We start from the raw sequence: 19,499 nt of genomic DNA on the forward strand, positions 1-19,499 counted from the left end.
CTCTCTCGGTCGAGCGAGATTGCGAACTTGAGAGAAGTTTGCTACATTCACTCGCTTATGTACGCATGCATTAAGCTCTCTTATATACCCCTAAACCATGAGATTCAACATATAATTCACACTCGTTTCTTTGTTGTTGTTTGATGCTAGGAGTCATTGGAGCAATCCCAAAATCTTCAAGAGCCCTTGGAACAACCAAGGTTGGTCTTGCGATTTGCAGCTCAAAATTCGTAGAACCAGTGACTAGTAAGGAGAAAAGATTTGTATAATTAATTGCGAACAAGAGTAGAGAGCTAGAATATGTTGTTATTTACATAACTTGAAGGGTTTGTAAGAGCACTAGCATTGGGGGTGTAAACACCTCCCAGTTGCTATTTTACAACCTAGCCACCCAAAACCCACTCCATCCCGATTTGTAAATTTAAAAAAAATTTGCAAACTATGAATAGTAAGAGCACTAGCATCCAGGGATGCAAAAGAAAAACCTATTTTGCATCCTCAAATACTACTTTATCTATTTTACCAACTCATTTTACAACTCACTTTACATCCCACTTTTTTATTTTTACATAAAACTTAATAAAATAATATAAACTAGCTAATAAAATAATAAAAAGTATTATTCTCTCTCTTTTTCCTCTCACTATCTTTTTCTCTTCACACACAACCACTAAATTAATTTTTTTTTTTTTTACAACCTATGAATACTAAGGTTATATATATGCAACTTTGCTATTAATAGGTTGCAAATTTTTTTAAGTATACAAATCTAGATGGAGTGGACTTCTATTGTCTTAAGTTGTAAAATAGCAACTGGAGGTATTTACACCTCCCAATGCTTGTGCCCTTACTATTCATAAGTTGTAAAAATATATATTATTTTAGTATGTGGTTATGTGTGAAGAGAAAAAGTGAGTGGGAAAAAAAGAGAGAATAATATTTTTTATTATTTTATTAGGTTGTTTATAATATATTATTTTATTGGATTGCATATAAAAATAAAAATTATGATGTAGAGTGAGTTGTAAAATGAATTGGTAAAATAGATAAAATAGTGTTTGATGATACAAAATGTTTTTTTTTTAATCCCAAATGCGAATGCTCTAAGTGAGGTGTATTGCAACCATTCTTGTTAGTAACTTTAGTTTGGTGCTATAAGCCTAGAAGCCCACGGTGATTGAGCATTAAAATTCTTAAGTGTGAACTCTCAGCATTTTTCAACTTTTCGTATAGATTGAGCATTTGAATTACGTTTGAATTCTTTATCCAAACTTGGTTAATTAATAATTATCTCTTCAAAACTTCGGTAACGGAGTCACCTTAAAATTTTTATTTATTTTTAATTGACTACAGAAATTTGAAAACCCTCCGCGTGAAATTCATGTTGATCCTATAATGTGTCAAAAGAGTATTAATTGGCCGGCCCAGTGGTTTACAAGAAAACAGCTAAATGGATACGCGTTTCGTTTACCGCATCTGGCATTTTCTGCGTTTTCCCTTTCTTTTTTTTTTCTACAGCACGCATTTTAGGGGTTAAACGGCTACTGTTTATGAACAGTAACAGTATATTTATGATTTTTCAGTCACTTTTCATCAATACGTGGGTCTCATGTACTGTTCACGGGATCCACAAACTTTACTTTTTAGTAATTTTTTCATTAAAAATTGGTCTCACGGCATTATTCACACATTTAAAAATTATTTTACTACAATATTTTCAGTTTTAGAAAAATAAGTTTTATCCATGTACTTTTTCTTTAAAAGGGAAAGAAAAACAAGTCTTTTTTTATCAAAAAAAACAATTTACTCTTTGTAAAAATGAGAGCTTTTCTAAATAGAAATGAGAATTTTATTGATTTGAGAAAAATCTAGAAGCTCACAGCAAATACAAGCTCTTCTATTCACGCAGCAAAGCAAACAAAATAACTAACCAACCATAAAAAACAAACCAGTTAATCAGAGTCCTACATGTGTAAGCTATTTACAGCAACAGAAACAAATGATTGACAGCTGTACATTTAGTCTAATGACACCGTTTCTTCAATTTGCTTTTCTTCTTTTTAATCAAAACACTGTTGTTTTCATCTGCCTTTAATTCTTGACAGCCCCTGCTTTTGTTACTTGAGATTTCAGCATCATCTTCACTGAATGCTTCACTGAATGCCTTTAAACTCAAATATTGTTTACCATAGTTTCCCACATGCTAAGAGGAAATTGAGGATATCCCTTCATATTGAATCCTCAAATTTATAATAGTTTTTATTTAGATTTAAGATATATGTCATTTAAAAATCAAATAAATATCATGTGTCGTGCATCCGATTAAAATGAGAGTAAATTGAAGAATTCAATTAAAGAGATCCTCTAAATCTAGAGAGCAACAAACCCTTGTAGTATGAGTTTTGAATTAAATGGTAAAGAGCAAGTATGCTTCAAATATCTTACGCTCTCTTTTCAGCCTAAATTTCACTTTGAAGTTAAATAAAAAAAATAAAACAATGATTCTTTTTATGTAAATCAAAATATGAGGCTTCATGTTCTCATAAGATAACCTTTTTTTTTTTTTTTTTTTTTTGAGAAAATCTCATAAGATAACAACTACAGCCACTATAATCTAGTTAAGCATTTGATAAACTCCTGAGTGAAAATTTTCATTTGAGGCACGAAATACATGATGAGACATCACTAAATTAAGAGTTAAAATAGAGAATTTGGATCCAATCCAATCCAATCCAATCACTTTTCTATCAAAATCAAAATCAAAATCCTAATTTCTATATTTTTCAAATCCAAATCAATAATTTCTATATCTGTATCTAGGATATCCTAGTCATAACTTCGTTTTATTAGTAACCTTTTTATGAATTTCTTTATTTTTATGATGAAAAGCAAGGAAAATTTTCAAAGCGAATCTAATCCTAGCTGCAATGTGGGGACACTCCCAACTTCTGGTGTGCCATTACAGTCTAATCCATCCTAGGCCATCGATTAAAATTCAAATCATTGGTTAGTTAATCTTTCAATTTCATGCCCCACCTGCTTGGTCTTGCCTTGCTTCATGTTTACAAAAGCTTTTGGTTTTGGGTGTCACTTATCACCATGCCTTGCTTATGTTTTTGAACAAAAACAATGCAACTTTATATTGTCACTAACTAGGCTTTTAGTCCATGGATGTTGCAACGACACTTTGTGATCCTAGTATGAAAATTACATCCATCATCGCATTGTCTTTTACTTCACGATACCAAATGCCACAATATAAATCTTGGGACTTGGATTCTTTTTCTTTTGAAAAATAAAGTAGAAAAATAAAAGAAACTTTCAAGTTTCAACATCAATTATCATCCATCATAAAGATTCCTTCTGATCTAGAATTTGAGAGACGTGGGTTGTTGGTACTTCCATGTACGTAACATTGCTCAATTATTGATGGAATCATTTGGATTCTAGCGCGATGAATATAAAACTAAAAATATACGAATATAGTATCAATTACAATTTTTCTTTTCTTTTCAATAATGTGATGGTTACATCAATGGGAGAAGGGGGCAAAAAGTCTTCTGATTCAGTGAATCTGATCTATCTTATGAAGAAAACCAAGATCAAAAGGAGAGCAAGCATCAATCACAATTATTGTTGTCAATTTTAAAAATTAATTAAAACAAAATTTATATTGCTTTTAGTATTTTTCATTCAAGAAATATATACTCCTTATTCAAGACGGTGGATCTTATACCATTAAGGAAATCAAGTTGTCTGTAGGTGGGTAATATTTTCAAAGAAAAGACAGAACCGTAGAACTATTTTGACGGGGACCAAACAATGACAAATCCTTGCAATCTAATGGGTATTGGGTACCTTACTAAGAAAAAGAAACCTCAATTTGGTATGGCTAACCCCGAGAGTAGGCCAAGTAGGCTTCGATGGTTAAGTTTGTAAATTAGTGGAAGAAAATGGGAGTAAAAATGGCAAAAAATCAATACTAAGAGGAAAATTCTTAGATATTTTCGAAGTATGGATAAATAATACTTCATTCTTTCATATTCATGATATACCACACCATAAATTTAATGAGTAGACTTTACTATGAATGTGAGAGGAGGGAATATCATTCTTCGTGCTCTAAGAGAGTATCTAAGAATTACTCATACCAAGGTTTCCATACCTGGTTCAACAAATGAGGGAGTATTTAGAGGCATATGAGGGATCCGTTTTAGCAGGAAAACCATTTGCCCCCAAGACTATCCAGCTAATCACGCGTGAAAATAGTAATTCTCAATCTATAAGCAGACGAGATTGCTCAATAACAATAAATGCTATGATCTAATGTGAGTTATAATAAATATTAATGTGAAGGAATCTGTAGGTCGGTAGCCAAGTCGACCAAGATTATTGTCTAAGGTTCAATTGTCTTTGTCAATAGTTAATTTTCTCAGCTTTGTTTAGTTAGTGGATAGCAGCAACTAAGAAAAAAAAAACCGCACTTTACCATAGTCACCATCTTTGGCCGAGGACTTTAAAAAAGAATTCTGCAGAGGAGATTGAGTAAATTCTTAGAGCATTCGCATTGGTGGAGCCATAAATTTTAGCAATATGATTTTACAAAAAGCTACTTTATCTATTTTACATTTTCACTTTACAATATACCTAACACCAATAGATTTATATTTTTAGCTATTTGATTAAAATAATATAAAAAATTCATTGAAAAGCAGTATGAACACAACCAAAATAAATTTTTTATTATTATTAAAAAGTAGTGTGAACACAACAATTTAATAAATTTTTTTTTTTTTTTTTTTTTTTTTTTTTTTTTTTTTTTTACATAAGAAAAACAGTGCAAAGCCAAAATTAACTATGCACAATAGCTGTGGAGCCAAAAAATATGGTTTTGGCTCCACCAATGTAGCCATATTTTGATATTTGGTGGTGCTAAAAATAGCAATATAGCTTTTTAGCACTACTAATACTAGTGCACTTAGCGCAAATTGCTAAAAATTATTAGAGAGTATGGAAATTTTTAGTTTCCAAATTCATCAATTCCCCTTAAAGTATTTAGGGTGTGTTTAGATACTGCTTATTTGCTGAAAACTGAAAACTTATTGTCGAAAATACTGTAGTAAAATAATTTTTAAATGTGTGAATAGTATTGTGAGACCTAAATTTATATTGAAATATATGTTTGGATGACTTTTGTGGGTCCATGGAAATGCAAGGATTGGGGAAAATGCCCAATCTAAACGTATTTGGTGGTGCTAAAAATAGCAATATAGCTTTTTAGCACTACCAATACTAGTGCACTTAGCGCAAACTGCTAAAAATTATTAGAGAGTATGGAAATTTTCAATTTCCAAATTCATCAATTCCCCTTAAAGTATTTAGAGTGTGTTTAAATACTGATTATTTGCTGAAAACTGAAAATTTATTGTTGAAAACACTGTAGTAAAATAATTTTTAAATGTGTGAATAGTGTTGTGGGACCTAAATTTATATTGAAATATGTGTTTGGATGACTTTTGTGGGTCCATAAACACTACCCATGGACCCACAAACAAAATGCAAGGATTGAGGAAAATGCCCAATCCAAACGTATACTTAGGATGTGTTTGGATACCGTTTATTTTGCTGAAAACTAAAAATTGAGAATATTGTAGCAAAATAATTTTTAAATATGTAAATAATGCCGTGAGACCCATTTTTAATGAAAGTTTTGTTTAAAAAAGAAGTTTGTGGGTCCCATAAACAGTGCACCAACCCCACTAAAAAAGCTAAATGCACTTCTCAAAAAAAAAAAAAAGGCAGAGGCAGACGAAAACGCCGATAAGTTGTATCCAAACGGGTATTTAATGCCTTACACAATTTATTTCATTGGTTTTTTCAATGTTCTGCTACATATTTTGAATTTTTCCCCCCAAACAAAAAAAAAAAATCACATACTTTTCCTTTTTCCAATGAGGTCTGACCGAAGTTATCTATATAATAGGATATACATTAGCTACAACAATTATCATCTATTTTCTTCCTTCATACTCAGGATATGTAAAGAAAAAATAAAAAACTAAATATAAAGTTAATAATATCAATGTAAATTTACACAGTTATTATAGTAATTCTGTAAATTTACGCATTTTTAACTTGACTAATGTGAGTGATTTTGGAACCTAAATTTATAAAATTGATACATATTTCTATTTTGCATTGTTTGATGCTCTAAAGGATTTTTTTTTTTTTTGCCTGTCTATATTTTGTTTTCCCTCTTTTCTCGGTAGTTACATAATAGAGTTCCAAGAAAGAATATATGATGAATTAAAACCATTCACTTCTAATAAATCAAAAATTAGATCCAATATCTAATATCTTAAGCCTGTCAGATGAGTGATGAATTAATCATGGACCTTATTTGGCTTATATGATATGACTTGTCTCATTTGAACAAATTATCATAATCATATGATTATCTTCTTCTTCTTCTTTTTTAGTATTTTTTTATGAGAATATGTTTTCATTGCATCATAGAATAATTCATTACATCTTTGATTATCTTTGTGCACTTACCTTGGTGCTTTGCTAATTGCCATCATATTAATCAATCTTGACTCTTGACTTTTTTTTTTTTTTCTCTTTTTTTTGAGAAAGTTGACTCTTGACTTCTAAAGGTAGAAAAATACAAATTTATAATAACCTAACATAGAGGAGGACTTTTACTAACCAAAAATGATTAACTTGAGGATTAGTATTTTTTTTTTTTTTTAATTATTTCATCTCTATCCTTTCCTTTTTGAAGTCAACATTTTCTAAAATTGAACGTCACTTTGCTTCTGTCCCAACTCAGACCTCCTTCCCATATATGCTCCATAAAGCGAAGAAATTCCACCACGTCTCTGACATTCTGGTCCACCAAATATTACATGCGGTATTCCTTTACAAAAAATAATGTTAATAATAATTACTAGGCAATGACCTCATCTTCACAAAGTCACAAGTAACAATATATATATATATATACACTAGCTAACTCAAGTGATAAAATTTTTTATAAGGCCGTAAATGAACCAAGTCATTCATAAATAGCTCGGAGTTGACTCCATAAAAAACTTGTTCATGTTTGTTTGTTTAAAAACAAGCCAAGTTTAAGCTTTAGTTTTAAGTTTGTTTAATAAACGAACCAAGCTCAAATAAAAAATATTGTTCGTAAACAAACTTGTGAACACTAAGACTCGATACAAAAATAACAAAACAAGTTGAGCATAGGCTTATTTATAAATTTGGTAATAAAATTGATATAAGCTTGACAAGTAAACTCATATCCTTCCAAGACTTTAATTAATTATAAGTTGAGACCACTCATCTAAATCAAATAAGTTAGATAATAAACTTGATATAGGCTTGATAATATACTTGTGTTGGATCTCAAGTTAAAAAACATGATATTGAGCTTGAGTTTGGACTTGATATTGAGCTCGAGCTTGGCTTGACCAATGAATTAAGCCAAGCCAAGCCGAGCTTAAACTTTTATACTTTTTAACAAGCTCAAGTTTGAACATTATTTATAAGCTCATATCAAGCTCTAGCCAAGTTTGAACATTCTACTTTTGCTGTCGAGCCAAGCTTAAACATTCACTACTCGACAAAGCTCAACTCGTTTACAGCCCTAGTCTCTAATGATTAAATAAGAAATTTGGGGTTTAATCCTCGTTTAGACCAAAAATCAATTGGTTTCTTTGTCTGATAATAAAAAACTATTATAAAAAAACAGACGCTATGGGTTGAAACTCTCTTAAAAAAATACATAAACAATAAATTTTTTTACAATATTTTTCACATTTGTTAAGTTGATAAATTTTTATTGATTTTTATCTAGATTTACTATTATTTTGTATTTATTTATTTATTTTTTTGGCTATCACTATCAATTCGTCACAATAGTGAGTGTTGGAATTTTTTGTCAAATTTTTGGTGCGTCTAGAGTGTTACTTTCTCTCTTCACAACTATTAATTTATAATAAGGAAGAAAAAATCGAATAAATAAGAAAGAGAACAAAATGCATTGCTTTTTTTCCTTTTGAAAGTGGACAGCAGTGAAAATTGCACTGTAATAAATTAATAATAGAATCTACGAGAGCCATCCCTTTTACCAGTTAGGGTTGACCGATGTCTGATGAGATTTGGCCATTTCTTCCTTTATCTTCATATCGATTTTAGTAAACTTGAATGATTCAACAATATCCCCTTGTCATGCAGCAACTGGGCAAAAATGGCCAAACATCATTATTTTTTTAAATTATTAGTATTTTACTACTATTTCAGAAATATTTAACAATATATTACTTTTTTAAAACTCGAGTTTGTGAAACTCGATTTTGACATGAAATTCGAGTTTACAAAAATCGAGTATCTTAATAAAATCCACTTGGAACTCAAGTTCCTTTTGCCTCTGTTTCAAACACTTTCACTACCTTTTCACAATTGTTAACTTATCTTCCATCTCACGTGACCCTAACAAAAGAAAGAAAAAAGAGAAACCCACACCTTGAAGAATAAGAAACAAAACTGGAAGCAATGAGAAAAAAAAAAAAATATATATATATATATATATATATATAGATAGATAGAAGTTGAAAAAATTAAAAAGTAAAAGAGATAGAAAGGCGTGCTGTGGGAGTCATCAATTGTGGCTATGTGAGTGCTATTGTTGACTATGTGAGTGCTGTGGGAGTCAATTATTGTGGCTATGTGAGTGCTATTGTTGACTGTGTGAGTGTTATGAGAAGTGGGAAGTGTTTCTTGCATGGTACTCGAGTGTCTTAAACTTGAGTAACACATTACACTGCACTCGACTTCCACATAATCGAGTTCCGTGTGGCATTTTTATGATACTTGATTTTCTTAAACTTGAGTTCCATGTCAAACTTAAGTTTCAAAAATTTGAGTTTTAAAAAAATGGTATATTGCTAAATATTTCCCAAACAGTGATAGAACACTAATAATTTCAAAAAATAGTAATATTTGGCTATTTTTGCCTAGCAACTAGCTGGTGGAAAAAGGAAATACATAGAAAAGTTTAAAATTAAAATTAAAATTAAAATTTTTTTTGAGAAAGAATTTATTTCAAATTAGATCCTAAGTTTTTAATATTTATATATATTTGAACAATCAAATCGTATAATACAATAAGAATTATGAAAATAAATAAATAAATAAATAAATAAAAGACCATTTGAGTAAAGTGGGAGAAATTATAATATCCTCATGGACCACGTCATATGTCTATTATTTCACTTAAAGATCCTCACCTGTTTAAAATTGCTAAATTAGCAACAAAAAAAAAATTTAAACAGAAACTAACTACTGACTCAACAATCTTAAATAAATGGGGTCTTTTATAAATGAATTTAGTGGAATAGTGGATAAATAATAGGGTCCACCATAAATACAAATTTCTCATAAAGTGGGGATGGGAATTAATCTCTACACCACATACTCATATTGTAGAGGACTAAATTACATGATTACTATATCGATCCTTAATAAATGAGAAGTGATACATCTATAATATTTTTACAATATTTTTAATCTGAACCCATCACAGCAAATTACTTTCTTGCCCACCAAAAGTAGCAACTAACAGTTTCTCACTTAAAATTTGTAGTGAAAATATTGTGAATATAACATTTCTTTTAATGAAATGAAAACTTTCCAGATTTTTTTAAAACAAAAATTAAAATAAAGTAATCATGAACTGTACAATGTAAGTATTTACGCATCCTATTCACCAATCATCAAATTATATGACTCACATGTATCGAGAATATTTATCTTTATTTATTTATTTTTTTTTTTTTGGGTAAGAAGGGGATTTTATTTATATAAAAAAGCTAGTATATTAGATTTGTCCAATGGACACCTGTGAAAGATGTCTAGTTACAGGAACTAAAGGACCCCCACGTGGAGTCCCTATACACAAAAAGACCCATACATATTTACAGAAGACAAAAAAAAGGACAATCAGAAAACGTTTCCAAAAAGCTAGCTTGCATCCTCCGCCAGAATATTTATCTTCACAATCTAACATTATTGTTGAGACAAAATAAAACATGCACATCATATGCTCCACATACTGTAGAGATAATGAGATATGCATGTGCTACAAACCTGGATTTGGTACAAAAATTTACTTATCTTGTCGTACTGCTTTCATGGAAACATCGTAGAAACTAAAAAAACTTTTATTTTCATGGGCCAGGGTTGAACCAAGTTGACCCAGTCAGGGCCACCATAGATTGCCTTCAATTTCGGAAGTTGGGCCAGCTCATTCGTGTCCCCCTTAGCAAGCTACAAATCTAACCCTATGATTGCGGAGGTAGACTAATCTTTCATTGAAAATAGACCCTAATTGGGATTTGATTTATGGGCTACTTTCCCAAAATAGTTGGGCTCTAACGAAAAGGAATAGATAGTTCTGGCCAATGTTTTGGGCCTTTGTTACGATTTGACAATTTGAGAGTAGTAGAGAATTACAGATGTCAATTGGATAGGCCTTCAATCCTTACTTTCATCAGTGAATTGCTAGCTACAATCCTAGTTCAGTCTTGGAGTGTTACGACATTAACCTGATATTATTGGCCCTGGTATGATAAGCCCACTGTACTGAGTCCATTTATAGGTTTCTGGGTTTTTGTGTCCAGGATCTTGCAATTTCGTGCCATAAGCCTACACATGATTTGTCATTAGGCCTAATGTTATTTTCTCGAAAATGTTCAGAACTCTTGTAACGCCTGATTTGGTGTATATGTAATCTCTTGTCCTACACACATTAAATAATTATAAAAAAGAATCCCTTTGAGGTGACTCCAAGATGGTAGTTAGAAGTTTTGAACTCATGAGACCTTACGAACCACTAGACTAACCCTTTGAGGTTTGGTAGAGCATTTACAGTAGTGGAGCTAAATTTTTAACTTTTTAACTACACAAAAAAAACATTTTATCTACTTTACTTTCTCACATCCTACTGCAATGGAGCTATTTTATCTTTTAACATAATAAAATAATGAAACACTACAATAAAATAATATTTCATTCAACCACTAACACACAGCCACAACCACCGTCAAACCCATAAAAATCACTGCACAACCACAACCTCATTGTGCCCATCAAAACCAGTGAAGAAGAATAAAGCAAAAACCTAGAAAAATTAACACAGTCAAATCAAAACGCATGCCCGATACTTTGTCCAATTCGGTATTGGCCGACAAGACCTGCACCGAGGGGCACAGTCTTCATCGATGAATTGAATCCTAACTGATATTGACCACCCGATTTCATTGCCAACGGCGTGGCTTGAGGATGAGTGCAAGGCGAAACAAAATGCTCCAATTTGAGGCGAGTCGGGTAATGTGGGACCCGATCAGTGCTAAAAACGAAGAGAGATAGAAAACGAAATAGGGGTTGAGAAGTGAGAGAGGAAAAGTGGGGAGAGAGGGGTTTGTGGCGGTTGGGCTTGTGCAGATTGGTGATGGGTCTATGGAAGAAGAAAGACGAGATAGAGAGGCAATAAGGAGAGAGACATGGGAGAATGAAATGCAGAAAGAATAAAAAATAAAAAGGTAATGCGAACGCAAAATAATTTTTTTTTTTTTTTTAGCTCTCAGCTATAGTGCAAAGCCATAGATAGCTATACATTATAGCAATGAAGGTACAAAAAATACCTTTAGCTCCACTACTATAGGTTGATTTTTGTGGAGCTAAAATAGTTATATAACTATTTAGCTCCATTGCTGCAAGTGCTTTTGAGCTCCAATGTTTGCATAGATTGGCATATTTTATATTTCTATGAACTTTAATCCTAATCTAAGACAGAATATATATATATATATATATATATTTTTGGTTATGAGATAATACTCATACCAAATAAACATATAACAGGAGCAATTGGTATATTGGTCTGATGATAAAGAACTATCATCAAAAGCAAACACCATAGGTTGAAACTCTCTCAAGAAAATAAAAATAAATAAATATATAATTGAGTGAATACTATGTAATTTATGTTGGGCCCAATTCAATTTTTTTGTGAATTAAATCCCCTCAAAAAGATATTCCAACTAAATTACCATGTCAATATCACAAATCAATAAGAAATAGATCAATCACACAAAATGATATTCCTCTCAAGGAATAAATTTACTATAACAAAAATAATGTGTGTGTGTGCGCGCGTGCACGCACGCGTGTGTGCGGTGGTCTGTTCCCAATAACCTTGGGTTGATTAGGCCTAGACTCCCAATTTATTTGTATCCTGGTTTAGACTAATCCCACGATGGGAGGTCCAAGGAACAGTAGATGGTATCAACGATGATCTTACGATCAGGCTCTAGCTTCAAGTGGCCTTAGACTTAGCTAGGCTGTGGAAGTTATTAAGCAGTCGAGTTCCCTCTCTACAGTTCGAACAAGACTTTCTTCTCCCCCGGGTAGAGTTTTCTCACTTTTCCCTTATATGTCTCTTCCCAGATTTTTATTACACCCCTAACATCTCCTACTTCCTTCCTATTCATACTCTTCTCTGAGTGGGAGCGTCATGATAAGTGAAGATTCTATGTATTAGTGGGGCCCACTGCCTAGGTGGCATGAGTAGCTTCTTCAGTCCAGGCCACTATTCCCAAGCGTCAAATCTCGCATCAGAGGGATGACTCACTTTTTGCACTTAAAGTGACCTTCTAGTAACTTGCACTTGATGCCAGACTTTTGCTCAACAGACAAATTCTCCCAAGGCATTATCTAAGCTTCTCAGCTCCTACCCTTTCGACTCCCGACTATATGGGCTATAATGGGGCCGTAATAGGGTTAGGATTACCATGAACATGGGCCTAAACAACTTCAAGAAGTGGCCCACGGTTCTTGGCACACTACAACACACACACACACACACACACACACACAGAGGAAATAATAAATATTTGTCTTGATTAAATGCTATTACAATATGCATTATTATTTGTCTTGTATTGGTGGAATGATGCACTATTATTGTCTTGTTATGTCAATAGACAAGGTTATTGTTAATGATATTTTGAGATTCTCAATTTTTACATGGGACCAATGAGTTGTCTTGTTGTGTCAATAGACAAGGTTATTGTTAATAGTATTTTGAGATTCTCAATTTTTGCATGGAACTAGTGAGTTGTCTTGTTTGTCAACATACAAGGTTAATATTTATGATATTTTGAGATTCTCAATTTTTACATATGTTCCTTAGGTTCTACTCTTAAAATTCTCCCATATAGATTTTTTCTTACGAGATGAAAGTGTATTTTTTTAATTAAATAGCCACATAGCTAAAATTTAAGAGAGATCTAAGAAACAGTAGTTAAGATATTATACCTAAATTTTGTTCCATGTATATAACATTCGGTTCACATCAAAACGATATTCTTCTTTAGGAATTAATTCAAACTAATATGAGATCTTTACTTAGAATATTACGAGCTACAACACTCCATGGTCTCAGCACCTCAAAAATCTCCACCCGGAGAAAATCCTAAATATTTCCTTCAATGTGTTTGTCTCGCCGTTAAAGAAACTCTCATTAATTTGTTTGCTCTCTCACACATGTGCAAGTCTTTTTCTTTTCTAACTTCTTGAACACTTCAATCCAAATGTCACACATTCCCTTTAATTTCTATCCTCTACAAAGATTCAAAAGTCAAAACTTGGCCTTCTAGCCTTTTACCACTTTACCCTCTAGGCCTCTACCACCTAATAAATACATAGAAATAAAGGCTTTGTATATTGGTTCAAATAGTAACTTCACATGCACCAGAGGTGACAAAAATCTTTTTCTTTTTTTATTCCAGGAGACAACATCTTTATTATATGTTGCTCTGTGCAGGTTACGATTCGTGAAAATTTGATTGCGCCATGCTCAATAATGTGCCTAATTGCATATAAAAATGAAATACAATAATCTAATTGGACCTAAGCTTTTTCTTTATTCTCTAACTTGTAAAAGTTACTAAAACTTTCGCCTAATCATCTAACCAATAATTGTTTCCTATGATAGGAGTAATAAACTTAACTTTTCAATAATAATAATAATAAATGGAGGATAAACTATAAATCCAAAAAAAATTACTCCATAAAATAGTTTTACGTGAATAGATAGGTTACAATGATTAGACCTCAAATATTAATAAAAGTTTAAATCATTTTTAGATTACGATTTCTTGAATTTTTTTTTAGAGATAAAAGTTCAACTTATAAAGTCCACTCCTAACAAAATCAAAATACCAGTTGATTTTTCGCTGTAGGTGAAGATCGAATCTTAAATCTTTTATTTGAGGATATAAAATTTTTCAATTGAGCTAACTATAATTTACACATGTTCTTGAACTTAATAGTTTACTACCTACCAGGCATGTCCCTTTCTTGAATTAAATGATACAATAAATTGGATTATTAACCAATATCCTAAGGGTATCGTTAGCATTTCCCTAAAATAAATAAGAGAAGATCAAAATTATTTTGGAAAATCAATTTTTTAGTTCTTGAGGAGACAAAGAAACTTAATTAAAGATTAAGATAAAATAGAACTTAACAGCGATTCAATAGACACCTCCATTGACTAAACAATTTATAGAAATAAAACAAAAACTATTATAAACGAAAGGATTCAACAGAAAAGGTGTAGAGTCATTTTCAGAAACTCATAAAATCTGTTCAAATTGAGATTATTCCACATGGGCCTAGGACCGCTGGCTACACACGCTGCTCTTTTACTTTAAGCTTTAGCTGTTTTTTTTTTTTTTTTTTTTTTTGGGAGAGTTAAGCTTTAGCTGTTTAGCATTAAATTAATATACACACTGAATTAACAATAAGTCCCAGCCCACTAAAAAAATTGCGATGCCAACTGTGTTGTGGCTGTAGGTAATTAAGTTCTAATTAGCTTCTTCTCAAAAAAGAAGAAGTTCTAATTAGCTTCTTAATCTTTCTTAACCTGCACAAAATACACCCAACAGACAAGAGCACTTTTGTCTTTCCGATGGGCATAATTGTTCTTTGGATTTGGTAAGATACAGTTATAAGATCAAACCAGAACTAGCTAGGAACCCCTCATGTGATGAGTTTATCTGAAACCTTCAACTTTGATTTCTGGTCAAATTTATTATGAAACTAAAGCATGTAACATAGATGTAAAATTTGATATTCTTGCCACGGCCCAAGAGGATGAGATTCTAAGCACATTACTTATTACTCCGTACTTGTAAATTGGGTGATTTATACCAATTTAAAAAAAAAAAAAAAAAAATTCATATCTTTGTGCTACTTGAACCCTTTTTCACAAATAAAATAGAGCCGCTATTTAGCATATTCTGAAAAACATTTTACTAATTAAATTTTGAAGAAATAATCTGGCCAGTAATAGACTTACAGTCCAGTCACCAGTGGTATCCTACCTTTTTTGCTCTCTCTTGTTGTAGGTTTAGTATAGTTTGAAATTTGAAAAGGAAAATATCAAGATTCTTATAACTCAATTGGTTGGCTATTGAATTTTTTTTTTTAAAAAAAACTATAAAATATGCATATTTATTATTAGGATTGTAATACTCATAGATTTGACTCTCTAAATAAATAAAACCTCACTTAAGCATCAAAAAATTTGTGGTCGGCATTACATTGGTATCTTTCTAATCATTCTCTTTTGTAGTTGTTCATTGTCTGCATCAATCGTGCAATCAAATGATTTATTAGTCTGTCTTACTTTTGTATAAAATTTTTAACCAATCTAAACATAAAAATAATGTGAGGGATTAAAAAAAAAAACCGTCTTTCTTATATATTAAGTTTGTTTTGTCTCCTTCATTTTAATCTAATTTGTACACAATTTCTTATATCTTATGATTTTCCCAAAACCTAATTAACCATCCACCCAAAAAGTGAGATACAAACAATTTCATTTGATCTATCGAACAATAATGAATGGGAGAATTCCTAACCCAAAGAAAACAGGTCAAGTGAAAATTTGACACTTAACTCAAACCCGATTAAACCATGACCCCCTAATTATGTGAAGTTATTACGTGTACTCTATGCACTAAATTTTTCTCTCAATTAAAAGTCTCGCAAATCAACACTTATGTTAAAGGGAAATGTAATACACTAAGTGTACCAATAATTTATCTTGATCTTTAGTTGTTTAGAAAGCTAAGAGTCTTGTATTTCAACTGACACCTCATAATATTTCAAACAGAAACAATCACGTTTTAAATCCCCCTTCCCCATTATTCTAACTAATTATTTTAATCATCGTGCATTCTGAGTACTGTGCTCACTCTACAAGTTTAAGTACTTGTGAGATGTAGGGAATAAGGACTGGGGTTTAAGTCTCCAGAAGCGAACTTTACACACATATACACTTAAAATAAATTAGAGTAAAATTTTTATCATGTATAAAAAAAAATTTTAATATCTCTTTAATTATTATGAAATATTAAAAAATTTAATTTCAAAGGAAGTTCTCATATCATGTTCTACGAAGGTACCTCATAGGCTTTTTTTTTTTTTTTTTTTTTTTGGATGAGCTCCTCCTAGGCCCCTACTCTCATAGTAGTAGCCTCACTCATATGGTCATTAAGGTTAATATAAATATAATATATTCAAGCGTTACAGAGTTGCAAATTGCAGTGTCTCTCCAATTAACCCATTTTCTTAATTACACTCCCAAGTTGACAAGCAAACTCTCCATAAAGTCAGAGCATCTAAAAGATCTTCCATTTCTTTGTACCTTCAGATCAGAAACAAAACCAAAACCTAAAAAAACAGTGTCCCAAAACTTTGATCATTGTCTGAAACACTAAAGCAAAAACCCAAAATGCACGCAAAGACAGACTCAGAGGTGACAAGCTTAGCCCCATCTTCACCAACTAGATCTCCTCGAAGACAAGTCTACTACGTTCAGAGCCCATCTCGTGACTCCCACGATGGTGAGAAGACAACGACGTCGTTTCACTCCACACCAGTTCTCAGCCCAGTTGGATCTCCACCTCATTCTCACTCCTCCGTGGGCCGCCACTCCCGTGAGTCTTCGACAAGTCGTTTTTCTGGGTCTTTGAAACCCGGATCCAGAAAGATCTCCCCAAACGACGGGTCGCGTGGAGGGGGCCAAAGAAAAGGTCAGAAGCCATGGAAGGACCAGTGTGATGTGATTGAAGAAGAAGGACTTCTTGATGATGAAGAGCGTGTAAAGGGTCTTCCTCGTCGTTGCTATGTTCTTGCTTTTGTGCTTGGGTTTTTCATTCTGTTCACTATTTTTTCTTTGATTTTGTTGGGTGCTAGTAAGCCCATGAAGCCAGAGATCACAATCAAGGTATTAAAGATTACGTTTTTATGGTTCTTCTAAGCAAATTGTGAAATGGGTTTTGATTATTTTGATTAATTTGTGTGTATTTGTTTTGTTTTCTCAGAGTATAACGTTTGAGCAGTTTAAGATTCAAGCTGGTTCGGATTCTTCAGGAGTGGCTACTGATATGATCTCAGTGAATTCAACGGTGAAATTCACGTACCGAAACACCGGCACATTCTTTGGGGTTCATGTCACATCGACACCTCTAGATCTACTTTATTCCCAACTCACCATAGCCTCTGGAACCGTAAGTCACAGAAAAGACTAGATTTTTCACTTTCTAGACTAATACATCATATTAGTCTATTACAGTCAGTATTACGGTGGCACATATTGTCACTCGTTTTCACAGTTTGTCGATGTAATCACGAGTGTTTGGAAAAAAAAAAAATGATGGATCACTCAAAGTCAAACAACTTAAACATGTCCATAGATTTATTGTTATCATTTAGCATGAGATTTTTCATTGTGATTTTTTTTTTTAAAGGTCTTTTCTGTTTATATCTGTGACTGAATTTGCAAGAAATCACATTGATGGTTAAAAATGAACATCAAAAATATAAAAATCTCAAATTTAAGATTTCGGGTCTAAAATTTTCAATTTTCTACTTTCTCTAAAATTTGGTGAACTGGGTATGCAGATGAAGGAGTTTTATCAATCAAGGAAGAGCCAAAGATTAGTTAATGTGACAGTAATGAGTGATCAAATTCCAATGTACGGAAGTGGAGCTGGAATGAGCATATCAGCAACGGGTACAACGACATTGCCAGTGCATCTGAGTTTGAGCTTCGAGGTTCGATCTAAAGCCAATGTGTTGGGGAAATTGGTGCAGCCCAAGTTCTACAAGAGGATTGACTGTTCTGTAACCTATGATCCCAAAAAGCTCAACGTTGCAATGTCACTCGGCAAGAATAATTGCACATATAATTGAATATAGTGGGAACACAAAGCATTGAAACCCAAAAAAAAAAAGAAAAGAAAAGGGAATAGTTTGTGTTTTCTTTTTGAATTGTTTTCTATGTTCCTTTTTTTTTTTTTTGTTAAAGAGAAAGTGGAAACTGGAATGGGAGACTGAAAGACAGCTCAGCATGTGTGGGCAAAGAAGTGAGGAACGCGGTTTTGGACTTTTTTTGGGTTGGCTGTCCAAATGCATGAGTACATTGAATATTGAGGAAAACAGGTTGGATTCCACTGTATAACTTCGTGTGATGATGATTATGATGATGACGACCTTTCATTTTGTGTATTTTTTTTATTAGTAATTTATAATTTTATTGTAAAATTAAGAAATAAAGTTTAATTTATTCATTGTTCTATCTAATCAATAATGTAATAATTCCAATCGTTTTGCTGGGAATGTAAATTTTTTATTTTTTTTAGGTAATGTGTCACTGTTAGCAATGCTAAGTTTACTTTTTTTTTTTTTAAGAAACGTCTAGAACAGTGCTAAGTTTACTTTTACGATGATGTAAGATGTAATATTAATTAATTATGTTTAGGTCTTTTGATGTTTGGCCGGCAAATTGGCAATGGCTCACTGCTATCGCCGAAGAACGAGTGTTCAAACTTCAAACATCATCATAACAACTTTTTATTCCCAAGTTCTTAAGGTAAATAATATATGATACTCCGTATTTCCCAATTTACTGTTGGCTGAAATTCAAAGGTAATTACTAATTAACACTCATTACTCATTAGTGAATCATTTTCAATATTATCCCTAAGGCTAGGTTTAGTCATACGGAAGCAGAGGGAAGAGAAAAAGGTTAAGTGAAGGGAAAGGGAAAGGGAAAGAAAATATGGTGTGTTTTGATGTAAAGGAGAGGAGAAAGAAAATAAAGGAAATGAAAAAAACAATAATAAATTAATAATTTATTATGTGTATGTAAAACAGTTTTAAATAAATATAAAAAAATAGTCCGAATTTGGTAAGGATGGAGTGTAAAACTCATGTTTTACATCATACAATAAGGGATTGCCACATTAACATTTTACTTAAAATTCAATGCATCTTATCACATCTAATAACATCTCAATAAACTCCTAATTTGGTTGGAATTATATATGGGTGTTATAATTGATTGGTATAATTGTGTT

At 32.1% G+C, this 19,499-nt stretch overlaps 1 protein-coding gene across 1 annotated transcript; it reads left to right on the plus strand.

Annotated features, from left to right (window-relative positions):
* The first annotated feature begins 16,666 nt into the window (after positions 1-16,666).
* Positions 16,667-18,781, plus strand: LOC126710459 (uncharacterized). Its single transcript, XM_050410927.1, has 3 exons — positions 16,667-17,365; positions 17,463-17,648; positions 18,043-18,781. Exons 1-3 carry the CDS (start codon positions 16,871-16,873, stop codon positions 18,331-18,333), a joined length of 972 nt encoding a protein of 323 aa, XP_050266884.1. The 5' UTR covers positions 16,667-16,870; the 3' UTR covers positions 18,334-18,781.
* The last annotated feature ends 718 nt before the right edge of the window (positions 18,782-19,499 follow it).

Source organism: Quercus robur, chromosome 2, assembly GCF_932294415.1.
Source record: "Quercus robur chromosome 2, dhQueRobu3.1, whole genome shotgun sequence".
Classification (NCBI taxonomy): domain Eukaryota; kingdom Viridiplantae; phylum Streptophyta; class Magnoliopsida; order Fagales; family Fagaceae; genus Quercus; species Quercus robur.